General features: G+C 39.4%; 1 protein-coding gene across 3 annotated transcripts in view; it reads right to left on the bottom strand.

Annotated features, from left to right (window-relative positions):
- Positions 1-23,618, bottom strand: part of LOC137448917 (bifunctional heparan sulfate N-deacetylase/N-sulfotransferase 3) — a 124,010-nt gene that overhangs the window by 14,387 nt on the left and 86,005 nt on the right. For all 3 annotated transcript variants that reach the window (XM_068153924.1, XM_068153923.1, XM_068153925.1), the window contains 4 exons: positions 16,555-16,642; positions 13,906-14,060; positions 12,975-13,160; positions 10,399-10,527 (listed from right to left, as the gene is read on the bottom strand). In XM_068153924.1, the coding sequence (XP_068010025.1) occupies positions 10,399-10,527; positions 12,975-13,160; positions 13,906-14,060; positions 16,555-16,642 (558 nt within the window). The remainder of the gene's footprint in view (positions 1-10,398; positions 10,528-12,974; positions 13,161-13,905; positions 14,061-16,554; positions 16,643-23,618) is intronic.

The raw sequence follows: 23,618 nt of genomic DNA, 5'->3' as shown, positions 1-23,618 counted from the left end.
TCACTGCAACACTACAGAGAGCTTGCAGTGAATGGATACTGAAATGTGTCTTATTAATAGTGTCATTTGGTGACATCTCTTGGCTTCTAAAGTAAACTGAGGGATTTAGCCTGTCTGACTCAAGTGAAATTAGGAGACATACACTGAGAAATAATTAGGATACAATTTTTCTATCCAGATAGGAGTGAGCTTATTAAAAAGCCACCCAAAACTCTCCCTATGGCCAGCATTTTGCCAAATGTATAACCTTTGCAAGTTTCCCTTTTCATTTCAGCTCTCAAAGCAGGAACAGATCAGCCATAGGAGTAGGTTGTTCTTGACAAACATGCAATCAGAGGGTTTCCATAAAAAAGGTTAAGTTGCTTTCTTGACAGCCTCTTTCTTTCCTACATGTGGGCTGACCTCTGGCATTTACAATGTCAGTTCACCTCCTGGCAGCTCCCTACCTGTCAACAACTACAGCACTGCACAGGGAAAAAAAAATCAAGAGAATTTGCAGAGATTGCTTGTTTGGGGAAAATATGTATTACTCTTTCCCTGAAGGGAATATTGCTGCAATTTTAAGAGTATCAGAGTGGAGGCTGAAAAATTGATCAGGTGTATCATCAAAAATAATTTCCAGCATATAAACTGTGTCAGTGAAAGGGAAATTAATATCAAGAGACTTCAGTTCCCATTTTACAGTTGTTGTTTTTGGTTTTTTTTTTCCCTGTCAAATACTTCAAGGTAAATGATTTAAAACAGAAAGAAAGATGCTCCAATGTTGGTTTAAAACACAAATGACTAAATCTTTTAAAGAAGTCCATACTTAAGTGTAAGCAAATCCATGATCTAACATGCAACTTTACATTGTAGAACAGGTCTCCTTTGCTTCTGCACGGCTAAAAAAAATAAATATAAAATCACAGATCAGCTGAGACAATCTTCCTGGAAAACTGGAACAAAAGGCTCTCCCCTCCTGTTGATATGGTATGAACAAATTCCTAGTAAAATCACTACCACTACCTGTGCAGCAAACTATAATCCTGTGCTTTGCAGCACAATGAAATATTGCTGATCCAGAGCTTAATTCACCTGATCTGACCTGACAACTACTTACTCTTGCCTTCAGCTGCAGAACCTCCTTCCAGGCTAAGGCAGGAGCCTTTGTAACAAAGAGAAGTATGACACTGCAATGGCTGCACTCACGTTTCTCTGAGAAGGACCCTGGAGCACTTTGCAGCCCAGCAATCCTTTTAAGAGATGGCTTACAGTTGGGGATGACAACCTGGCCCCTGCTCTTTCCTACTCAAGGGGTTCCTGTGAGTTTCTTGATATCAGCTACACAGCCATGGCCCTAGCAGAGATGTATAAGCTGACCCTCCAGTCTTCCTGGCTACAAAGAGAAAAGGATCCATCCAAGTGCCATTTTGAGGGATTTCACTTTGGCAATGGCTCAGCTGCAGGGATGCTGTACTGCTTTCCCTCCAGGGATGCTGTGCTGCTCCCTGCTTTCCCTCCAAACTGTGCAGGATAGAAACTCATACCATTACCCTTCCATTTGCAGGTGCACAGCTCCACACCAAGAAACAACATAATTATTACTTTTTGCCTTCCACATTGAGTTGGATGCTTTGGTTTTGCTCTATCAAACCATATTCTGCTTCATTCAAACAAGTCTAACTGATGAAAATGATTACTCTTTCTGTGCCAACTAATAGTTGGCCTCCTATGCTAATAAAGATTTATTCTCTTAAAACCACAGATCAGGAGATATAAAAGGAATCCTTTGTGGGCACCTCAGAAGACCAAATCTAGTAAATAACCCTATTTGTTCAATAATCTTGCACCTCTGGGAAATGCTGTAAAATATAAATAGAGCTTCATATATTTCTTTATTCCTTTTTCTAAAGGGAAGCAGCTGTGAATGGATTTATATTTACTCTAACAAGCATTTTAGCCTCCCTTTAATTTAAAAAGAGCTTATTTGACTTTATTATTTCCAAACCTCTTGTAAAATAAATTCTTTCAGGGTATCTCATCTTTTTCTTTATCTCAGTGGAAGAAGGATCACTCTCTTTAGCTGTTCCTCATAAACAAACCATCATCTTAGTTGCACTTCAATGTATACTCTCCACAGAATTTAGTATCTTTCATGGGGGGGCTGAAACAGGATGCAGACAATTTTTAAAATGATGGGTCTGGGACTAAATCTGGCCCCTGGGCAGGAGCTCCTTTCTTGCTCCCACCCATCTTTGGATCACAGCCACAAAGGTGTTTTACACTGCCTTCTCACAGAGCCCTATATGCAGCTCTATGACCTGTTCTATTCAGCTTCCCTTACCATTTCTACACTTCTCCTTCCCATGAAGTGAAAAGGCAGAGGGCTGCTTCTGTTTTGCTCTCCTTCCCAATCTCTGATTGTACTTGGGATTCTGAATAGTACTGCAGAGACGTAGGGAAATGAGGACAAGCACTGAAGAGAAAGAGCTTTTATCTTTTGAACGCTCATTCTGTGCTGCACATTTCCTTACTACAACATTTCCCAATTAGAGACAACAGCTTCTAGGTCAACAAATTAGAGTTGAGATTGAGACTGAGTTGCTGCTGTCAAATCTTAGGTATCAGGAAAAGATGAACCAGCATGATCTAATTTATATATCAAGAACTGAGATAACAACATTAGATTGACAAACAATTTACACAAAATTAAAAGAAGACTGTATGGTGAGCAAGACTAACTGCTCTGGTGGAAAGCAGCAGAGAGGGTATCTGTGCTGGGCAACCTGCAATTATTCCCACTCCCTTCCATATATCATGGTAAGTAAAATGTCTCATGTTTCATAGTCAAACTCTGTTTCATGTAATATTTTTGCAGTTGTCTAAGTTGCACTTACACATCACTATCATCCTTCTTCACACTCCTTTTCTGTGTTCTTTCCTTAACGGTGTACTGCATCAGGAGGACACATTTTACAGCGAGGGCTGCTCAGAGAGGTGGTAGATGCCCCATCCCTGGGAACATTTAAGGTCAGGTTGTATGCCCTCTGAGCAACCTGATCTAGTTACAGATGTCCCTGCTCATTGCACAGGGATTGGACTAAGTGACCTTTAAAGGTCTCTTCCAACTCAAACCATTCCAGAAGACTGTGAGTTTTCAATTTGGTTTCAGTTGCAATAATAAAGCATGAAAGAAAGAAGGGGTGAGGTCTACAGCAGACTGAAACAAATGAAGCACAGAACAACAAAAGCTTGTAGAACAGTAGTCCACTGACCAATGCCTTGAAACTTTTTTGATCACACATGCACCCCCAATGCATCTATATTTATTTATAAATCATATACTCCCAATACTGAAGTTCTGATATTTTATTCCCACAGCCAAATGGGGCTCACCCCAGGGGGTGCAGATACCCCATGTTGGCAACCCCTGCACTGAACTGTCAGGATTGGACTGTAAGGCAAGAGCAGAGAGAAAACTCCCTTTTCAGAGGTTAGCTGTATCCTCTTTGGCAAGCATCAGGGAAGGGAGGACTGAGACATGTAGTGACTGATGCTGTTAAACAGATCTATCATTATTGCAGCATTTTAAATCTGGAGCTAGTAGATTTGGTATAAGAACAAATTGGCAATAATAATTTCTTACAGACTGAGCACACCTTTCCCTCCCCCCATATATATAAATCCATTGCAGGCAAATCGACTTGAATAAATTGAAACTATTAAACCAGTGATCATGGTACTTTTGTCACGAGCACTGTCACTCTCCAATCTGTGCAATGACATTCAAAGGCAGCACTGAGGCCTCCCAACTTAAGCACTCCACTTTAAAATTAATTATGTGATCTCTGCTAGAAGCAGATGTGTTACCAATTTAGTATATTGCTGATATTTCAGTTCCTGAACAAATGTTTACAGGCCACAGGAGTGGGTCTAACTCTCAGAACACCTATATTCAAATTAATTTGGCATTGTGCACACTCTTCACAGTTCTGATACAGTCTCTGTGTTACTCAGAGCAGTTTTGTTTCAGGTATTCAGAGACTCAGTAACAGCTGGCTTTGCTCCATTAGACTAACAAAGTGAGAGAATAATAAATGAGGTTTCACTCTCTGCTTGAATATGTAACAGTTGCAAGATACTCCTTTTAGACCTGTATGCTACCAGAAAATATGTGTTCAACTCCACCATAGAGAGATTCCAGCTTGGAACTCCCTTTTTCATTCTGAGGCTGTCCTGCTAGTTTCACAGCTGCCATGGGCCAGTCTGCCTGCAAGGACAGCAAGCTGACCAGTTGAACTGGATTTACATAGCAGCAACTCCACTATAAATATAATAGAACAAGCCAGGAGTTTAAAAAAATCAAATAAAATTACATATCTGGTGAACTTTTGAATTATTAACCTGACAGGCAGGAAACTGGAGTTTAGTTTCAGCTGTTGCACAAACTTATTTTTGCCTTTCTTTGTGAATTGCACATTACCCTGTGACTCAATTTCCCAATCAGCTGTACTGTCCAAATGCCTGGCTTTACTAAAAGCTGTAAACCACTTCTGCAAGGCTTCCCATCTAACAACACTGAAGAATCATAGATGGGAAGTTTTCATATTGCCCACATTTTCAATGCACACTGTTACAAGGAATCACCTCTAATGAGACAGCTAATCCTATCTGTTCCACAACCTTTCCATGCTGCCCATTCATTTAGGAGTTCCTAAAATGGGCACAAGAGCATAGAAAAGAGATGGAACCGCTGCCTTTCCCTCTCACCCAGGAAGTGGGCCAAGCCCATTGGAGATGCCAGGCTATGCTTCCAGTGGTGCTACCATGGAATGCTGACAATAATCTGCAGACATCAGAGATCAGGTACCTGCATATCAGTGCTCTTCTCAACACATCTTCCCTGCTTCTCACACTTGCTATGATTAAATATGAGGTTGTGCAAAGCAGGACAAACAGAAAGAGAACATTTGAACTTGAAAACCTTTGGTTTTTGTATTTTCTGCTGTAGTTCCAAAGCCTGACTATTCATCTAGTTTAGGGTCACCTTAAAATACAGCAGATTTTGCTGATGCTCATATAAATCCTCTCATTTTCAGTGCTAAAGGGGGTAATTTCTCCCTTGCTGCAAGCCAATTAGCTTAATAACAGCTCTACTCACTGCAACTTGGGAGAGGTAAAAATTAGAAGAAAATAATAGTTAGAACTCAATGCATACAAAGATTACAATTATTTTAAGATCAATCAGACACAGGGCGTAAGCTGTTAAGTCTTCCCTCTTGATCAGCAGCGCTGTATCCATATGCAGAACACACAGCTGGCTGCACATTAGTTCCATTGTTGGGCTGTCAACCATTTGAAGGCTTTCATCAAATTCTTCTCCACAGGGCATTTTCCCTTTTCTTTAGGTCTGAAGCCATACAGTACTTTCTAAGCAAGTGCACGTAATGCAATTACTGTAGTCTGTTCTGTTTGGTTTTCTTGGGGGCAGGAAAGGAATAGAAGATTTTCATGAACTGTTGTTTTCCCATAACCATTTATCTTGCAGGATAGCAAAGCGCCTGAGCTGTACCTTCCATAGTTCAAAGGATGTTTTAGGAGAGGGTTGTCCATGCTTTCTACATTAAACTGAGGCACCTTAACTTTTACTGGTGCTAGTCAAAAAGGAGAAGCATACAATATTGTTTCAGACTATGTCTCTCATCAAAGGTGCAGTCTTAAGAAAAATTTGGTTTACTAGATTATTTGGATTTTAGAATCAAAATATACCTTCCATATCATAATCTTAAAACTAATCCAAACAGATTAACAAATTGGAATAAACTTTAGGAATAAAATCTACACGAACTGCTAGAGGGCAAATGAGATATAGGCCATTTCATACTGTTGATGTGCCTCATGCATTTTAGTATTGAAACTTTGCCATTAGACAAACAGTGACCTTTTCCACAACAAACCAACCAAACCAAACCAAACAACAACAAAAAAACACCACCAGAAATAAAAACTAGCAGGTTTGTTCGGAGTTTGGCCTGTTTATCTAGTGCAACAAACTGTTTACAGAAGCAGATGGCATCAGAGATATGTATGAGGAAAGTGCAGCTGGGAGATGTGTGAAAACCAATCCTCAATGAGAGTTGTCTCTACTCCTAAGGTTTACTTAAAGCACAGAACTCCATATGGAATTCATGTCTTTCCAACTACTACAGGCATGAATACCCAAACAAATTTAGTTCTGTATTTCAAATCTTGGTAAGTTCCTGATGTCAAAACCACTACCTTGGAGGAAGGTCCTGGTACAATTCCCATCTGGCTTTGGACATCTGTTGCAAGACAGGTAACAGGAGTTTATTGTCTACATTCTTCATATGTTTTTATAGTTGTTTCTGGGTTTAATCTCTTTTCAAACATAATTAGTTTTGATTTATCTTCAAATTGAAGTCTCAGTCCTTCATAGTCTTCTTTAGTCCACTGCTTCCAGTTTTGGACACAAGATTGAGTCCGTAGAGTATTCTGGGCCATGCATTTCCACTTCATTGTACAACTCCCTGCATTATTTTAAAATCTATTCCTTCCCCATTGTGTCAATGCTTTGAATAAAGAACATGAATATACCTACATATTATCTCACTAATAGGAATGACAATGGGATGGAAATGGGAGAAATCTTACTGACTTTACTGTGAAAAATGTACAGATTCACACAGAATTTCTGATTTGTCTACGTACCACAGAACCCAACTATACAAACACAGACAAGAGCCCTTCTCTTCTGAAACTCGGCTATAACGAGCTGTTTGCAGTAACATCTTTGTCAATTGGCTTATTGATAAACAAGTTACTTCATAGAACAGTGACCTCATTTCCCATTGTCTGTGTAGCACCATGTAAGCAAAGACACCATTTCCTTCAGCTTAGGCTGCTGCCCATACAGCCTTAAGAACAAGAGCTATTCGACATGTTTGCCTCCTACTCTGTAGGCTCCCCAGCCCCATGGGACAGGTGAGTGAATTTCAAGCATTCATCTGACAATAGTTGCTCTAATAGCTCAACTCTAATAGCTGCTCTCAGGGGAGAACATGCACATCATTAGAGAAAATGCTGCAATGTGCAGTGCTGTCCTTAGCAGAATCCTGTTCCAGTTATCATTTTTACTCTTCCTAGAAACATGAAGGATGAAGCTTTTATGTTTATGTATCATGGTAAATAGGTACAGCATACACCAAGTCAGACTGGTTAAATTCCTGTTAATGACTGAAGAGTTCTGTTATGTATTAAACAAATAATTGTGCAATAGATAGTCTTATTTATCTGGTAATCAGGTTTTGGTATTTACATTAACTGCAACACATCTATAAGCTAAAAGAAGCTTGTTGGCAACTTAGGCCTCTGAACTGTTCTGGTCTCAGTTCTTACTTGGCTTATTTTATTGTTCATGTTCCACATCACTTACCTACACAAACACTGGCCACTGCACAGACCAGTAGCTACTGCAGACATCATAAAGAAACAATAGGTGCATATGTTCCTAGTTGCAGATGGGGAAAAATATGCAGTGGAAGACAGAAAGAAACACTCAGATTGTTTTTATAAAGGGATGTTCTGTTCAGCTACTTTTAGTCTGGCTTGGCTCTTAGGTGCAACTATTTTTAGAGTGGTTCAGAAGTATTAATGGAGTCTTGTGGGTATTGATAAAGATTTACTAGCAAACCTGAGAAGAAATGATACAGTTGATGGCAGCGGCTGTACCTACCTCATCATTAGATATAGCTCAAAATCTAATTGCTCACTTCCCTCATCATCTACAAGGTGTATTTAGGAGACTGGTATGATTTCATTCTGAGACATTTAAGAGAAATCACTTTTATTAATGCAAGAACTTCCCTAATATTGCAGACAGAGAGAGATGAATCTGCAGTCATTGAGGATTTTAACAAGTTCATCAGGAAAAAACACTTGCTATAAAGTTCTAAAGTCAGTACAGTGCTAGGGAAAAAAGTAACAATGTGAATAACAAACCAGAGAGCTCTCTGACTGGATAAGACACACTCATTGCTACAGACTTCTATCATCCATGCTTTCCCTCTGGCTTTGCTACAGAATTCCCAGGCTAAATTAGTGAGAACATAACCTCCCTCTAACTAGGGAAAATAATGCCAATATGTTAATGATACAGGGCTGCCGAAGGCTTGTTTTTGTTTTATTTTTCTGTAAAACATTTTGTGCAAGATCCTGATACAGTACCACTGTGCCTAAGGGCTGCTGAAGTCAGCAAAACCTTACAGAGAAGGCACAGTATTGGAAGAGTACATAGCATGTTACTTTACTGCTTGGGCTTTCTTTCAGCTTGGTGGCACTTCAGCATTCTAGATGCTGTAGGAACATGATAGGTATAGCTGTCATGATCACTTTACAGCCACCATCAGATCACAATTGAAGCAGCAGTGTGGGGATATAAAAGTGTACCACACAAATACAGCTTGCCAGCCACAAGATTAGCTACTCCAAAAACCCAGCTCTTAGTTCCCATGTAAAACAGCACTAGCAGAGACTGTTTGTAGAGCAGGATTTCCTGATGCTGTTCTTACCTGCAGGACTTCTGACTGCACAGTGCCCTGGGAACAGGGCAGTAATGCTGGTTCTCATGTCAAAAGCTTACAGATGCACAACATATGGTGCTCAGGTGTTTTGTGGTTTGCTCTGCAGATTGTGGTTGTTCTAGCATTCTATAAGGAAGCAGAGCCTCTCTTGTGAGTAGCTACCATTACACAGCCAAACCACAAAGAAATCTGGGGCTTTATTCTTAAGGGCATTTAATTCAGCGTAGGGTACTCATCTTTTAGCCTCAGACTAATAACTTAAGCTTCAGAAGCTACATTCACTTAAGATCAGTTATCCAAATTAAACCAGGACATGAACTTAAGGCCTTTGTTAAGATTTACATTTAATACACACCCCCATTTTCCATTTTTGAAACAAATATTTATGCACTCGTTGAGACTATTATTTAGCTGACACTGTCATGATTCCTAGGTAATGTTTCTTTTTCATGGTTTTACATTAGTGAAAAATGACATTTAGAAATTGTCTCCTAATGGGATTTTTGCATCCTCTGAAAGCTGGGTTAAGAAATCCCAGCAATCCAATGGTTTTCATTTAAATGGAAACAAAATCCTAAATGCCACTTCATAATCAGACAAATTCCTAAAGCTATTTAGTTTTCATTTTAATGCCTAATTTTTGCCCAACTCTGAATTGCAAATTATGGTATAAATACATGTAATACTTCAAAACCACAAAGATGCAAACCCTAATCTTTAAATTGATGACAAGCCAGGCTAAGACTTAGAACTCTAGAAACTGTTTATAAACAGCTGTTTAAAACCAGACTCATAATCTTTTCAAAGGCGCTCCTTGAAAGGATTGCAACAATTTGTCTTGGGCAAATTTTGTCCTGATATTGATTTACAGTTGTACTTAGAAAACAGTGCATTTAACTGCCACTCTTTCAGTCTGTATTGGGGATATTCTATGTCTCAGAAGTAGGTGACCATACAGTCTACACTGCAGTGCATAACTCAAACATCTGATTGTGATACATAAAAGACAAAAATATTTAGGCTATTATTCCAAGGGATTTGAGTGGAAACAGTTTTTGCTCCCATTGGTGTTCTGAATAAAGAGTCCTAGTATTGAGATTTGTCTGAACCAGGCAAATTTTATTTCCAGGTTTCACTTGGACCCCAGACAAACACTGACCTAAAAGCTTGTCTGAAAGGTCAGTTTTGATGCATCTGAGCTAATCCCCTACCATTCTGAAGTACTATACTGTTCTGTTAGTATTCTGTAGTTTCATAGCTTCATTTGTTGTTGATTTTTGCATTATAGATAAATGAAAGGTTAAGCAGAACTATTAACTATATGGCTCCTTTTCTTGGATCTTTTCTTTGAAGCTATTATGAATCAATGCAAAAGTCTCAAAACAGATACAAGCAAGGAGTGCTTGCACTTACAACTTTCTCAAACCAGTGACTTTTCCCAACATTTCTGATCATGGTTTTGGCAGAGCAGGAAAATGAACTTCACCTGAGTGATTCATCCCATAGTAATTTCAGTTCTTAATGCTTGAGTTCTTTTTAAAATTACATCTCAAAGTTGTTATTTTGTACAAAAGAAGAACAAGACAGGCTGCTGCTACTGCATTACCAACAAAACAGTTGTCAAAAAAGTAATTATCTTTATACAAGTAACAGAACTTCCATAATATCTGATCATAAAATTAATTTACTGAAAAAGCAGAAGAGCTCCCTGTCACTAATTAGCACTATTTACAAACCCCAGCTGATTATTGTTGAAGCATTCAGTAACTGCTCTGTCAACTAATTGTACAAAACCATTTCAAAATAACACTGTACTTACAGGATTGAGAACCACTGTGAAGAACAACTCTCCTCCTTGAATGCTTTTGTCTAGTTCCTTTGGACCTCCAGGATACTCTTTATAGAAAATTGTGTGGGTGAATAAGCCACAAGTTTGCCTAGGAAGCACCTGAATTTATTAAAAAAGAAAGTTAAATGTCTGGTCATCAGAGATTTCTAAACATTTAAAGTTTGAAACATAGCCTGAAATATGATCAGTTGTACTCTATCAATCAGTTCCACTTTTTATTTCAGTGATGGCTTTGCTGCAAATGTAAACTAAAGTCTGAAAGTAGTTTTTTTTTCCTTGTTGGCTAAGGTATCACCACCAATATTAAATCTACACTGCCACATGATGAATTTTGCTGATAATGCTGATTTGCTTCCAATTCATCTGTGCTAGTTTTGTAAGACCAGTTGCAACAGATGGATTTAAAAATACATGCAAAGAAGCAGCCTTTTGAATGGGGATTAATAAATGCAGTTAGGTTTTCCAGGAGAACACCAAACTGTTTTCTACCAACTTCAATGGAGAGTACTTAATTTAATTTTTATGGAAAATCAATAACTGAGTATTGATGTTCATCTCTAGTTCTTAAACTGAGCTTGTTCTAAAACATTTTAGTCCAATTTAGAACATTGGTTAAGATGACAGCTTAAACTTTAAAAGCATACAAATCCTTTACTTGGCAGTCTGTGGATTCACAGACACTTCTTATTTCTTGTCATTTCATTTCTCAATATCTTTCTTGTAGGGTACAGGACACTATGACCACAGATGGTTGACTCTGTGTTGTTAGAAAACATATACAATTTGTGTGCTTGCTATAAACTTGAGCAAATCTTTACAAAACCTTTGGATTTCACTGGTAAAATATCAGAACAATTCTTCACAGAGGCAGAGAATCAATCTGTACTAGCTGGGAAATGCTCTGGCAAACCTTACACAATGATTTGATTACTGAATGTATTCATCACCCTAAGCCTGCAGATGTAAAATATTAATGCATTTGCCCTGGAGTACTGAAAACTTGAGACTTCCACCACAGGTGCTTTTATACAACTGCTTCTTGGAAATAGATTTTTTGGCCCCAGTGTCCTTGTGTTAAATCTCGTTATGTGTCTTCAAATGACATGTTCTTACAAACATTTATGAAAGGGATTTCTGGAGCTTCTGAGTCAATCAGTCTCTCTCAATGCTTCACACCCTCTGAGCACCTCCACAAACCCCTTATTTTACATGCAGCTATTGCTCTGAGGAGAACAAATCGTAGGGCAAATCTGTATGGTGTCAATTTCTTTTCCTGGATGTCTGAAGAATGTTTTAGTTTGTTTCATCCAAAAATACATCAAAACTTTTAAATATAATTATTTTGCTTAGAAAAGTGGTATCCATGGCAACTCAAGGAGAACACCAGAATACTGTTATAAGCTAAGTGGCAGCCTTGTGCTAAGGTACTATGACCCTCCAAAACAGCTTGTTGCAGCCAGAGGTATAACACAGCACACAGGCTAGAATCTTTCCCATTCATGGCTCTCCTACATACTCCAAAAGAAAGTTACTCAAGGATAAACCATCAAGGATTTTGGAAAGTTGTTTTGAAAGACTTAGATAATGATGACAATAAGGGAATCAGAAATAGCCTAAGCCCCAGAGAGCAGATGGTATCAGCATAACGCCTTCCATGTCAGTTGTGTGTCAACCTCCTGGCAAACACTGCTGTCAGTGAGTTATGTAATTCAGAAAGATTGTAGGAACTGACTTGTGGTTGCTTCAACAGAGCATTTTGATAGTCTGGAGGGGCTTGACGGGTGTGCGTGCGTGTGTCTTCCTTCCCCCTAACCTTTGGAACGTTTGCTCTGCATACAGACTCTGGGGTTAAGCCAAAGAGCAAAGCACAGTTCCCCTTTCAGTATGGCAAGAAGCAAAATGAGGGCAAATGTGCACCTTTCAAGTGGAAGAAAAACAATATTTATGCACCAAGATCCAGATTCTCACATGGCATAAACTGGCAAAACATTTGCAGTTAATGGTACTATGCAAATTAAAAACCCAGTAAGAATCTAACCCATGATACTCTGTTAAAAGATGCAAAGTTGACTTTTCCCTGAGAACTCTGAACCAGTATTAACAGCAGGACAAGAACAGTTAACAGTCCCTTAACTGTTAGCAGCAGGGTGCCTGGAAGCCACCTTCATCAGCAGTAACATCATCAGCAACAGACTGATTTTAATTAACAAGACACTGTCAAATACATCTTGCTACTTATGCATAGCAATATGTGCTTCTCACCATGGAACCTCTTAGGGATGCCATGGTTTTCCACTTGAATTGTTCAGGAAGTGGTAGCAGGATTGAAACACAGAATCATAGAATCATTTTGGTCGGAAAAGACCTTCAAGATCACGGAGTCCAACCATCACCTAACTCTACCAAGTCTGGTGCTGAACCGTGTCTCTTGGCTCCACATCTCTGCCTCTTTTACACATCTCCAGGGATGGTGATTCAACTACCTTCCTGGGGATCCTGGGCCAGTGTTTAATAACTCAAACAGCAACATCATAGGCACAACTCACCATGATATTTTTGTGGATGAAGCCTCGCCTATACCTTGCAGGCTTCAGATGTGGGTATTCTTCTGTGCTGGTAACTCTGATATTCCAGACCTTTTTCCAGGCATCATAAAGCTGAACATGGACTGGATAGACTCCAGAGTGGTGCGGAGCCACTGCATAGCCCAAATCAGTTGGAATACCATGTTCCTAAAACACAAGAGAACAATGAATGCTGAGATATTCTGATATAACACTTCTTTATGTCTTCAGACATACAACATGGCAGAAATAGAGCCTGTTTCTTGAGAGCCCTCAGGTCTAACCACCTGGTTTTATTTTTTCTTAGATTCTTACTGAAACTTTTTTTCCCAGAGCTTTGCTATGGATAAATAATTAGCTAAGCCAATGCTTTTCAAAACAAGTTTTTCTAGAGCTGATCCAAAGGGAATATACAAGAGGTTGTTAGGTATTGGCACAGAAAAGCACCTTTGAAAACATGGCACACTTCATTAATCCTAACATGCAGTAATTTCATAGTCATTTGACATCTTTTGATGGAGTATTTATTTTCAGAAACCTGGATTTTCTTCTCATCACAACAATTCTATTTGGACAAAATTTTACTTGGTAAAATATTGAAAGAGAAGGATTTTACTGTGTATTGATTTTCCAAGATGGGAACATCTTAATTCATTCTGAAAGAACTTTTCTGTTCAAATTTTTTTGTAAAGCAATTTAAAAAAATCCACACTTCAACTGAGAACCAAATCCAGATTGGAGAGGGAGAACTTTGATAGCACAAAATAGAGTGATTCCAAAAAGCACACTATTAAAACTTCTTTGTTTTCAATTCACAGAGATTAAAACAAATTCTACAAGTATTGATTTTCCAGGAAAATCAGAATAATGGTTTCTGAGAAATTCCATGTAAGATGGAAAAAGTGTAACTCACTAAGGCAAATTTTTTGTTGAGGATCATCTGCTCCACCAGGGACGACTCATTGTGAAAGAGGTGAGGCTGCATGTGACTCCACATATGAGGAAACCACCAAAACTCATCTACAGACCTCAACAGCAGGTCATCACCTTCATCTTCCTCCTCAGTACCTGCAAATAAACCAGCATCCAAAACAAAGAATATCTCTAAAGTCTCTACTTTCATTATGTTCCTTATCCAAAATAAATTCACTCCCCAGTCAAACTTCCTTTTGCTACCTATGATATCTGCACTGGGACAGCCCCTGCTCCCCTGGGTGTAGGCTGTGGGGCTGGCCAGGACCATTTGTGTGATCTGAGGGCAATGACAACCTGCTCTTGGTGCCTGGACCTGTGCCCCGGCTCTGTACCACCTACAGCCACAGCCTGGCCATCTCACAGCACCTCTGGGACAGGAAGTGTCAGGGCCTCGTTGGCTGGCAGCTCAGGACCCAACTTCCATCCCCAGGCTCAGACATTTATCCTACTCCCAGTACATTTTTAATGACCAAGTCCTCAAAGGCAGCTAAATTTAAATAATCCCTTAATGGGATTATTTAAAGACTGCATGAGCCCAACTTCCACACCCTAGAGTTTCACACCTCTTTACATTGTGCTCTCTTCCTGCTTCTCTGCTTGCACCAAATGCTGCCAACAATTGATATAAATCCTTTCTCTCTCTCAGCATTTTGCAGTTCTCCTTTTTTCTTTTAGCTAAACATTAGTTCTGATGCTTTTTGCATCCATGCTGCCTCTTTCTAACTCCATATGCCTTTTGTTTCCCCCTTTCCTTTCAGCACATCTTGTCTGACGTACTTCTGCTGTCATGATTTTATTCCTCATTACCTCTGAGGGAACTACAGCAATGAATGAAAAATGTGGGCAGACATGCAATGATGTGTCACTATTTGTAGGATCATTAGACTTTAGGACTGCATGAGAGTCCATGGTGCCCTGTCTGATGTTCATGTGCTATCAAAAAAAGCAACCAGAGTGCCTAAAGAGCATATAACAGCCAGATTGGGGAGAACAAATGATACCAAGAAACAAAGGACACAGGAAGGGATGGGCTATAATAGAGAGAAGCTCAAATCATTCAATTTACTGTCAGTAACTGGGTCAGTTCGTACTACAAACATGCAGTAAGTCCTATTCAAACCAAGAAATTCATGTGCATGTTCCCTCCAAAGCACCTGAACTGTCAACTGCAGCAAAAGAAATGGTCTAGAAAGTACCTCTGCCTGCTCAGACACTAACAGGTGCTCAAGCTTTGTACAGCTTTCTTTGGTTTTAAATAAATCCAGGTTTGGTTCCTAGTCTCAGCTAACATGTCATTTTGCACTTTTCATATAAATGTCCTCCACTATGACATTATCTTGTGCTGTCTTTTGTCTCTCTCTTCCAAGCTTTGCAGTTGTCCTATTCCACAAGCATGTCTTTCTCCTCCTGTCTGACAGTAGAAAGAACTTTCTTTTTTCCTATATCACATCCTATTTAATACCTTATCTTTTATTCTTCCCTATTTCTACAGTGGTTCCAGTATAAAATTATTTTAATGGGTAATATATAGTGCTATATCTCTATAGCAGAGATTAAACTACCCCAAAGGATAAAGTGCAGTAGCTCAACAAATCTCTCTGTGAAGTCAACAGGAAATTGAATTTGATCGGTGGAACTTACCACTCAACAATAGGTTGAAAGGACTGAATTTTAATAAAAGAGGAGAAGGAATTCAATCTGTTCCACACTGGCACCTAATGAAGGCATCACAGCTTACTAAAATTACAGGTGCCTCATCCCAAGAAATTCCAGCTCAGCTAAAATTGCCACCTAAATTCTCTGTGTGCTTAGGAAATGGATTCTATGTGTGTCGCTCTCCTCAATTCCTGGGACAGGTTCTGTAGTGAGTGTTTGAGCTAGCTCAGAGTGAATGAAATTATAAAGCAACAGTAAGAGATAAGTCTCTTTACTCTAGGATTGATTTTACTGTTATCCAATGCCATGTATACAGTGACACATATAACTCCTATGGGGAAAGTTGTCATATTAAGCTGGCACTGCTTCTTGCAAAGTATCCTTCTAGCCCTGTGACTCTCCCATTTCTGTGTGTCCCAGCTTCCAGAGAGAGGAACATTCCTCTGATTCAGGAAACTTAATATTCTGACAGTACACCTTTCTGAAGAGCTTAGTCTTTCTCTTAGAAACTACAGCCTGGCTCTCTTACTTCCAAGTCATTATTCTGCTTACTTGACTACTACACAAAGAACAAGTACCTTTCATTTTTATTTCCTTTTTTTTTTTCCCCCTCAAATTTAAATTAAAAAGAGAAATGTGGTTGCAAAACTGTGTTTAGAGACTCTACATACAGGATTGTTTCCAAACAGTCTGCAGGTCAAACAAAAGGTTAATTTGGTATAACTACTTTAGGACAAAAAATTGATTATGTAAATCAACCAAATGTATATCCCAAAGCAACCTGGAAGAAAGAACAATTGGATTTTGTAGTTACCCTATTACAAAGGAAACTATTCTCTCTACTTAGACCCCTGAGTCTCTATCACTCCTACTCCCATCATACTACAAAGAACACCATCAAATTAAAGTGATTTCAGTATTTGATTCTTACCTGTGTGATAAAATTTCCCTGAAAAGCCCAGGTTGAAAGTAAAATTTGTAATCTGAGCTCTCAAAAGATTCTGAGTGTCAAGCAGGGCCTGAAAAAAATAAATGACAACCCACCTTATAATCATATGCAGAGAAAACACACTTGGCACAGAAATTTAATATAATCATAGTAGTATTTGTACATGTCTTTTCAATTGGCTTAGCTAGCTAAAAATATCTCTTTATATGACAAAGAAGTAAGAGTTATTTTCATTGCCATTCAGAGATTAAAGATAGCATCCAAACTCCATGGTTTTCCTCATAAAGATGACCAGTTACTAAATACTATTTTAATCCATGAATCATAATATGGGAAAACAAAGACACACAGCAGAGAAAAAAATCTTCCACTGATTACTCAGTAAACCTGAGACACAGCCAGGAATGAAATTCAGATCTCTTGTGCTCCAAAACATTACTCCAGATGCTGAACAGCATCTATTACAATGATGTTTCTCTAGATCAGGTCAAGTATACACACAGCATTTTAGTTGTGTTTCAAAATAACTGGCAAGGAAAAATAATCCAGAAAGACAGGAATACACTAGACAAAGCCTATTCCACAGAACTTAAACCTAAATTCCCCCAAGCTCTGACTCATTTCTCAGACAGTTAGCACTCTGGCTGTCAGTATACATGTACTCCCACCAAACTAGTACAAACAAAAAATCAGAATGCAGGAAGAAAGGGGAAATCTACTGTTCATTAGAGACATCACTATTTCATTTCAATATGCTCTTCTTGATTTGTTACTCCCAAGATTTACCTATTATTTTCAGCAGTCCCACCAAAACTCTTACCCTCTCACAGTGTTCCAAGTGTAACAAAGATCTCTTGCTTTCCAAGGGAAAATAGGGCTTTGCAAGAATAAAACATAACAGCAAAAAAACCTCCTCTAAAATGAGACTTGGAGTGAATCTTTCTCCAAATAGACTGCCTTCAACTGAGCATTTGATAGCAGATAATTTATGAACACATTGCACTCCGGAGATTTGTGACACTGTACGCAGCACACCAGCAGTGTATGGGCAGCTACAGCACACACACAACACACTTGGAGACAGGCACACATGGAGAACTTGTGAAAGAAAGCAAAATATTTTTTATGTCAGTGGTCATCAAAGAGTTTTCTAAGTCAGCATATGTTATTATAGGACAATGACTCAAAGTGATTAAAATAATTACTGTTGTCAGAATTAAGTAACTCTAAGCATGTTATGAAAGGAAATTTATTTAAAAGCACAGAAAGACTAAGATCACTGGAGATTTTCAAAAGTTTAGAGGTCTAGTAGGCTCCCCATTCTTGCAATCCAATGCCAATGTGGGGCCTTGGAACATACGAGCCAGTAACGTTAATTTCAGTTTCTCTGGACACTTGCATTACGTGAGCAATCTGCCCACAGTCATTTCTTAAACCAGAATGCTAAAGCAAAAGTTATCATAGAAGTTAAGGTCACTTTAGATATAGACCTAGCGTACTGAAATTGTATTTCCTTTAGGATATGAGCCATTTTATAGGTGGAGGTGACATCCAGCTTACCAGAGAAACTTCTGGGCACATGGGCTCTTCAGGATTTTTCCAGGGCTCTTCTATATCGGGTCTAATAAAAGAATGATCCTCATCTGCAAACTCTGTCAAGCCTGCTTCCTTACACTACCATACCTACATTACAATGACAAGATCAGACAAAGGGTGACCAGAGCAGGGTCTCCCATGTACACCAACCTCAAGTGAGGCCCAAGGCAGCAGGCTCAGGGGAGCTCCCAGTAAGAGGTGGCCACACAACAAGAGCTGGTGCCTCTGTCCCTGTTCTGTGCTTGCCTTTCCCAACACTCCCTCTCCAGGGCTGAGTATTTCACCCAGCCCCAGTGAGAGAGTGCAGCACTGCCCAAAGCAGGAACACACCTGCTCTCCAGTTCTCTGCTGCTCTGCACACCAGGCCTCAGAGAGCTCACTAAGCTTGTAGATATGGCTAGCTCAGGGAAGCCGGAGCTAGAAGCTGCTGATCTGTAGCAAAGACAGTCATTTGTCTCCATCCTGGGGGGATGCAAATGTGAGTTTTGCTGACACAGCTGACAAAATATGAGTGGTTTCAATCCTGAGTCACCAATAGTACTTGTCTTGTTCACCATTTCAGCAGAACAGAACATTATGCCTAAGCATATTCATTAAATATATATTAATCACAGAATCAAATCTGTGAGAGAACCATCACTTCTCTGCCTCCTGTTTTTCAGGGTTCTCTCACATCTGCAAGTAACTTGTCTCTCCCACTGTCATCTTCAGCAGTGTAGCTCCAGCAACAACAGTACAGGCAGTTTCAAAGAACAGTCCCAGTAAGGTAAAGATCATCTTTTTTCACTGGAAAGCCTGGAAAATGCCTTGCAAACAAGGGACTTTCTACAGGAGTGAGTAAAAAGAAGCACAGAATAGAGATAACTGAAAACAAGCTCGGAACTTCTAAAGTGGAATATTAAGAGAAAAATCTTGCAACACTCTAACAAGGACTTTTGCACAGGCTGAGAGTGCAAAGATCATGGAAGAGACTTCTTACTCTAATGAAAGGTAGCAAATCTGCTGAGGATTTATTATGAAAGCGATCCTTGAGCTGCTGGGAACCTACAGGATGAAATAATTTTATCTTTGCACGGTTAAAAATGTAGGAGGCAAATGATATAGCTACACAATTCTTACCTTAACAGCATTTATTGTCAAATGAAAGAGATCCTCAGTGAGGCTTGACAGCACAGCAGCATGAATGGACTGCACAGTTCTTTCCCTTCAAACTCAGTTAAGAACTGTGAGGAGTTTTTAGCTTAAGGTCTTATCCTGTACCTTTCTAACACTTTCTCACCATATCAGCTCCAGTCTAGTCTCAGCATGACAGAAAAGCAGAATGGGAAGAAAGGAGAGCAGCTGGAAACAACCAGAGAAAGATGACCTGGAAGAAGATCTTCACTGCAGCTCCCCAGTTGACAGGGGTCACAAGCCCAGCCTTGCAAATGGGAGAAAGGAAAAGGGTAGCAAAATTCCCATGACCAAGTAACACTGAAATAACACAAAACTCTGAAGGCAATTTGAAGTTTGCCTTGTACAGGATGAACCTTGAAAATTGTGCTGTTGTTTATTTTGGCCACATTACTCTCATTAAAAAAAAGATATCTTCTGCTAAAGCCCTGTGCTGGTGTTCAGTGATACATCAGCTAGCATCAATGCTGTACCTGCTCCCTCTGCAGAGAGGGAGGGCACAGACCTGCTGTGAACCACTTTTTGTACAGACAAGCTGAGATAACATTTGAGTTGTCGTGCCTATGATTATTTTCTGCGTGACTTGACATTTTACTCATCTTTCAGGTTCTAAAAACAAAATGTTAAAACTCATGAAAAATATATAGTAGCAGATGGCAGGGCCTATTACTGAGAGTTTCTATCAGAAAGGCAAAAAGAGAGAAAAGCAGAGGGACAAAAAGCCTGAGATTTCTTTTCTAAATGCTGTTTTCTGTGCTGAAAGGAAGGTGGTGATATTTTCTGTATATTTTATGATTGGTTTATGAGCAGCCTCTCTGGGTATCTGTAGGAAATGTTACCTGAATACACTGCTGCTGTAGATTGTATTGTAAAAACAGTTTAGTAAAGCCTTCATATGTTTATAAGTAATTATTTAGTACACATGTTACACTTTCATTGGTACTGTAAGGGAAATAGGCTGCATAATCACGTCAACGTACATAGCTACAATGGAATACTTTCTTTCCAACTTTTCCTAAGCTCACATGCTAGATTCAGGAAATTCCCTATGCCAGAAATCAAGTGTGAGAATTCAGTATATGATGGAAGAGCATGTTCTTCACCAGCAGTCCAAAATAATCTCAGAAAAAAAGCCCTGTTGCAAACCAAGGAACAGATAAAAACTTATCCTGAGGGCAAAACAAGAGTCTTTTCAATCCTTGCCCCTGATAAAGTTTACAGTCTAATGAAAGGAATATAAGAAATCATGTATGTTGTATATAAAACCAGATTCTCATCCCACTTAAGTAATTTCTGTTTCATTCTGATGAAATCTCAGCTGCTGTAACTGCCAGTGGGATTCGACTGACTGAGAATTTAGGAGAAAATGGACTCTGAGACCACCAATGGAACAGGGAGACCCACAAGACTGACATAAGCACACAAAGGACATATATGAAAATTCCTGCCTTTATATAGATGGCCTCTTTCCTTCTTGACAACCAAAGAGGCAAAGTGTCCAACATCAGAGGTAATAGTGCGTGGTGTGGTACTTAACAGAAGCCAGGCTAACAAGTTGCGCCTGATTATCAGTCACGGGTTTGACCCAGCACTGCTGAGCTTGATGACAGAAAGTGGAGGAGGGAGGACACACTGCCCAGGGAAGAGAAAGATGAGGGGGAGGCAGCAGTGGCAGGGACGTGAAAATGAGAAGCAATGAGACAATGACAGCAGGTGTTCAGGAGTCTGTGGCAGCAGTCAGGGATGGGAAGGCAGTGGGTAATAATTTGGGGTGAATGAAGGCAGTGAGAGGTAGCATGGCAGGAAGAAACAGAAGGCAGCCTCATGAAGGTCCATCCCAAATGGCTGGGGATCATTATTTTATTAGACAGACTATCTCACTTCTGAGGAAAAATGTTTCCCTCATGATAAATTATGTATTTTGGAACATCATTAAAATTCAATGTCTATTCTTTCTGGATTTCCACGATTAGCATTTTGACACCCATTACCATAAACATTTAATCTATGCAGGAGAAAGAATAATTACTTTGGGTATACTGGCTGTATCTGAAAAAAATTCTTCAGACAAAAGGAGAAGAATGTTTAAATTTCCTTTGACTGTACACTCTCTTAACAGAGCTGACACTACAGGGAGGGCTAGAAAAGAAAAGACAGTCTTCAGCTTTTACTGCAAAGTGTCTAGCTGGCAGAGACTATAAATTATAAATAGACCCTAAACCATGTAAATGGGGAAAGGGCACTGCTCTACAGTTTGGTGGCAGCAAGGTGTTCAAGAGGACACAATCCAGCAACAACAGAAGACTGAAGAAGCAGGGATAGGAAAAGCTAAACTGCTGACAATATGTATGTTCAAATTCACGCAATACCTGATTCCTTGTGAGCTGAGTCAATTATTCCCGCTATTTCATATAGCACAGTGGTGGAAACCGTTTATTAAGATACTGCAGCTTCAAGCAGCAAATCATTCTTTCAATGAAAAACATCCTTTAAAAGGTGTAAGAGTTCAGAAGTACCCCATGGCAATGGCTCATCTACTTACAAAGGACTATGTAGCATGGTAGAATCTGAACCAGAAAATGTGTGCAAAGCTTCCTTGGAGAAGAAACAAAGTACCTGTTTTGGTTATTTAAACATTGCTGTAGTTTACTGACAGATAGATTCTACCTGCAGCAACTGTGTCTAAACTATCAGCCAGGGACACCTTGGAGCCCAGATCTTTAACATGCAGGACAGGAAATGCTCCCATTGATGGCTTATGTCAGTGTGACTGTTTGCCAGGTCTGCACCTGTCTGCCTGCACCTGTCCTATTGTAGTAAGGTCTGTACTCACCAGCTGAAGAAGTCAGTGTGAGTCTTTTCTATAAATTCAGTAAGCACCATGAGGTGGAAACCCAGCTTCCTTTCACAGTGTCAACAAAATGAGACATCAGGCAGGAGCCCAACTATGGGTACCTTGGTTTTTCAGTGTCCAGTATAAGACACACTGGTCTTGATTAATTCTGAAGCCACAATTTTATGTGCACAGATGCAGTAACTGTATCTGAATTTGATGCCCACTAATGGACTGAAAAATCTAAGAAGCCGCTTTGGAAAATGTCTCAAATGATTTCAAGAAAAAAGTTTTTTCATGAGAACACAGTTTTAATGTTACTGAGTCTTCCTTTGGTGGGTGTTTTTATATATCCCATACACTAATTATCTTGATGATGGTCCAATTAGACAGTTTCAAGTAATTAGGCTCTTTAATCTAGGTAAATAATTTTTACAACCAAGAGATTTAAGACTTATTTCTAACTTCTTTTATCAGCTTCTGGCTTCATGGAGACTGAGATAGCAGCTAATGAGAGTCAGCTAATTATGGCAAGGTAAGGTTTTACACACTTGGTGCCAATACTATTTAACAAAGTAATTGGTGTGCTGTTTCCAGGATTCTATGTGAAATTCTGTATTATTAGCTCTTAATTAAACTGTACTTTGAAGAAAGAGGTTACTATTACTAAACAGCTAAATGATCTTGTTATTCTGCAGTTAACAGAAATAAAATCCTGCATTTCTTTTAATTAAAGGCCAAAAAAAACCTCAGGTCAACTAAAATAGAACTAATAAACACCCCACTGCTGCTTATGATATTTTCCCCCGGATTCTGGTCAGAGATGATTAATCAGAAAACCTGGTTCTTGCATTTTTAGCCTAACACTTTATCTGCTTACGAAACACCAAGCACAAAGAGGTAAGTTGTCAGAGTATAACAGAGCTCAAAGTAAAAATAAAGTGACTCTAAAATGCAGTTAAAATCTCTTCATACTTATCCAGTTACAGTCTTGTGATCTGGTTGTTGTTGATGAGCCCACAGAGTGAGAAACTGAGGTCGGCTAGCCACAATCCAAGCACTCAGGCAGCTGTAATGTAGAGCCACACAATCCTTACACACAGCCTTACACACAGTCTGAGCATGACAAATGATCTCTCAGGGTGACAAGATAGTTCAGATCCTGTTCCAGTTCACTACTGGGGCCACTTTGCTGTGTGTGCTTAGTCTGCCTTGTCTCCACCATATCCCATCAGCAGCAGATGCATTGTCAGAGTTGTTCAGTGATTCATGTGCAGCTATCAGTAAACTCTACGCCTCCAAAACTGAGGTTCAAACAATAGCCACAGATGCAAAGCATTTATGGCTCTGCACCCTCTCATCAGACAAGCCACAGAGGTTAAATCAAAGGCATGACTCTTTGGTCCAATGATGTATATATTTTATAGTCATCCAGCTGGGGAAG

This window comes from Melanerpes formicivorus, unplaced genomic scaffold, assembly GCF_026170545.1.
Source record: "Melanerpes formicivorus ecotype bairdi unplaced genomic scaffold, bMelFor1.0.p_v2 SCAF_27, whole genome shotgun sequence".
Taxonomy (NCBI): Eukaryota; Metazoa; Chordata; class Aves; order Piciformes; family Picidae; genus Melanerpes; species Melanerpes formicivorus.
Note: the sequence above shows the minus strand (reverse complement) of the source record. Positions and strands in the feature narration are given on the sequence as shown.